The sequence below is a fragment of the Hemibagrus wyckioides genome, linkage group LG11 (genome assembly GCF_019097595.1).
Source record: "Hemibagrus wyckioides isolate EC202008001 linkage group LG11, SWU_Hwy_1.0, whole genome shotgun sequence".
NCBI classification, from domain to species: Eukaryota; Metazoa; Chordata; class Actinopteri; order Siluriformes; family Bagridae; genus Hemibagrus; species Hemibagrus wyckioides.
This window is the reverse complement of record NC_080720.1, coordinates 25,003,824-25,006,658: the sequence shown is the minus strand read 5'-3', so window position 1 is coordinate 25,006,658 and position 2,835 is coordinate 25,003,824. Positions and strand designations below refer to the sequence as shown.

Genomic DNA, 2,835 nt, shown 5'->3' with positions numbered 1-2,835 from the left:
TAAAATAGCAATTATTAAACCCTGAAAAAAAAACCCTGACTCCAAGCTCCCCTTTATCTCCAAGATCCTAGAATAGGTTGGAGTACAGCAATGCTCATACCTATATAAAAAATATCATACAACCATGATTCCACTTTCCTACCACTTTTGGGAAAAGTTTACTTAAGACTTTTGTACAATATACAGAACCTAGTCTGTGTGTATGGAGGAAGACAGACAGATTTTCAACAGAGATATAGGCTCACTTTTATTTGTTCAAACATTCAATAACCACAAAACAAACAGAAACACAACTCAATAAGGTCATCATGAGTGTGTTTTGGGGGTTGTTGGTGGGGGGTATTGTACAAAGCAAATTACCTTGATAAGCCAGGCTTATTCTGTCAATTTTAGTTCCACAAATTTATGAACACATTTAAATTAAGCATTGGATTCAGTAAAATGATTCTATTAATTCAATAAAAGTATAGACATAAGAAAACTGAAACCTCTCTAAAACAATATAAACAAAGTACATTAAATAAATATCTGTGTGAGTAAAGAATCAGGCTTTGGAAAGATGGTGAGACTTATGTGAGACACTAGATGCAGGGGAAGTTGACTTTAAGGAGAGCTCAAATACAGAGGACACTTTGGATCTGGAGGTCGGCTCAGAGGAGATGGAGATATTTGTCGGGATGGAAGGCAGGGCTACAGCTTCTTCAGCAGAAACTATATCCTCACTTGTCCTGTACAGATATTGTTTATTAAGTATCATCTGAATTCTGGGGAAATGCTAAATCAAACAGTTTTGATACATTTGAACAATTCAGTAAGATTCTCTTGCTCTGGTCAGTAGATAGAATGCAATACAGTATCTTAATGTAAACTCACCTCCTGTCGAGAGACCAGAGCTTATAAACTGAAACCATATACAAGAGCCCTCCTGTGAATTGAAATATACACCCAGCCCATCCAACAAACAATGGTGTGCCCAGATCAAACCTGATGTTAGACAGACAAACAAAACAAAACTACATTGTTCTTAAACACATTATATAACAATAGATCACAATTTACAAGACAAAAATTAATTTGAAGGATCATAGTAAAACTTCACTCATGATTCTGATTGTTTGGTCGTTTAAGAGGGGCAGGGCCATAGAACTGCCCAGATGCCTATGGAGTACTTACTTTAATTCAAAATTAGGGTTGAAGAATTCTGCTGTAATGTTGCGAGCATAGACTGCATACCCTGCCGCAGCTAATAAACCTTGAAAATGGACAATTTAGAGCAACAAATGAATACATTTAACTTTTCAGGGACTTACTGTCACTGTCAAAAGTATGTTAATAAAAATGTAATCTTAGTACCACTGGTTGTATGACAGAGGCTTCCAATGAAGATGGCTCTGTTCTTCTCCTTCTGCTTGCCTCCTATGTAAGTGCATTCCATCCCTACTAAGCTCAGAACAAACCCCAGCATGCCAATGGATACTGCACCCATTAGTAGTGCCCTCACAATCTGGACATGATCTGGACATATAGACTTATTACCTTATATAGCTTTCTTCATACAGTGTATGTCATTTTTTGAAAACTTTTCAATAAAGCAGGAAAATATATGTACCACTACAGAAGCAATAACTGGAGTAAGTGTTATTGGACAGACTCTTGCCTGTACTTACTTTCCACCGACCAGAGCATAGGAAAGTCATAGCAGTTGGAGACAGCATTAGAGGCAGTGGAGCAGGTCCGCCACAGACTGGACCAATACCATGTAATGTAGACAACAGAGCTGCCACCCTGGCCACCAACAGCAGCCACTTTCCAGCCCTCCATGGCTAAAGAACAAGCAATGAAAATCCAGCCCAGTGCAGTCAGAAAAAATCCCCAGATCTGTGTTACACGGACCTCCATTTTCAGTTCACTACTCTGCTGTCAGATATTGATTTCAGAACGTTGTGCCTTACTGAAATTAGTCCTTTTAGAAATTTTTAAAAAGCTTTAATTAGTCTGCCCTTGATGCAGTCACAATTAGTCTAAACTGCATTTCTGCTAACACACTGTAAAGAACACACTCAAAAGACAATGTGAGTCTTAGTGTACTTTCTCATGTGAAGACCAGAGAACTGAAAGTGCTTACCTAGGCATGTAGCTCAAATTTCTGCTTCCCTAAACACATTGTACCTGTCTTAGGAAAAGTTTGTGTATCAAGAGTCAAAAGGGATTAAAAATTATTACTCAATCTCTCAATCTGTTCTGATTCAGGAGTAATATAAACAGGAAAACAAAAAAAAACTTTGAAAGGGAAAAAAAATTATTTATTTTTGACAACAGCAGCATCTATGTATTTCACAGGTTTGTTGCACTAATGTAAACTGTCTTCACTTGACAGTTTGTCTATTCCTGACAACTGGAAGATAAGAATTAAGGTAATACCTCAGGGATTATGTAAAATAAGTAAAGAAAAAGCCTGAGAATAATTGCAAACAAGAAAAGTGTCTTTTACAAATAAAAATATTACCAGACTTAAAAAATGTATTGCAGTAATAATTTTAGAATATTTGTGTGTATGGATTTTGGACATGGTTTATTGGCAATAAGGTTTGGTAGGCCAGGTTTTAGTTTATTTTGTATGTAAACTAGTAATATCTTCTCTGCCTTTTCTTGGTTTGATATTTTTACCTTTCCAAACCTACACATGGCAGAAGACTGAGAAGGTTTCTTTTGTTTATAATTTACAGATGAGTATGTATTTTTTTTTTCAAGATAAGATTTCATGTCATAATGCTGCAGAAATTACCCAGATTCAAAAACAAAAAAGAAACAACTTGTAATAGTCATCTTTATGAA

The 2,835-nt window shown here is 36.1% G+C and overlaps 1 protein-coding gene across 1 annotated transcript; it reads right to left on the bottom strand.

Moving 5' to 3' along the window:
- Positions 1–244: 244 nt before the first annotated feature.
- On the bottom strand, positions 245–2,077 carry cldn10e (claudin 10e). Its single transcript, XM_058403758.1, has 5 exons — positions 1,668–2,077; positions 1,354–1,515; positions 1,174–1,252; positions 874–984; positions 245–728 (listed from the first exon to the last, which is right to left on the bottom strand). Exons 1-5 carry the CDS (start codon positions 1,897–1,899, stop codon positions 545–547), a joined length of 768 nt encoding a protein of 255 aa, XP_058259741.1. The 5' UTR covers positions 1,900–2,077; the 3' UTR covers positions 245–544.
- Positions 2,078–2,835: the final 758 nt, after the last annotated feature.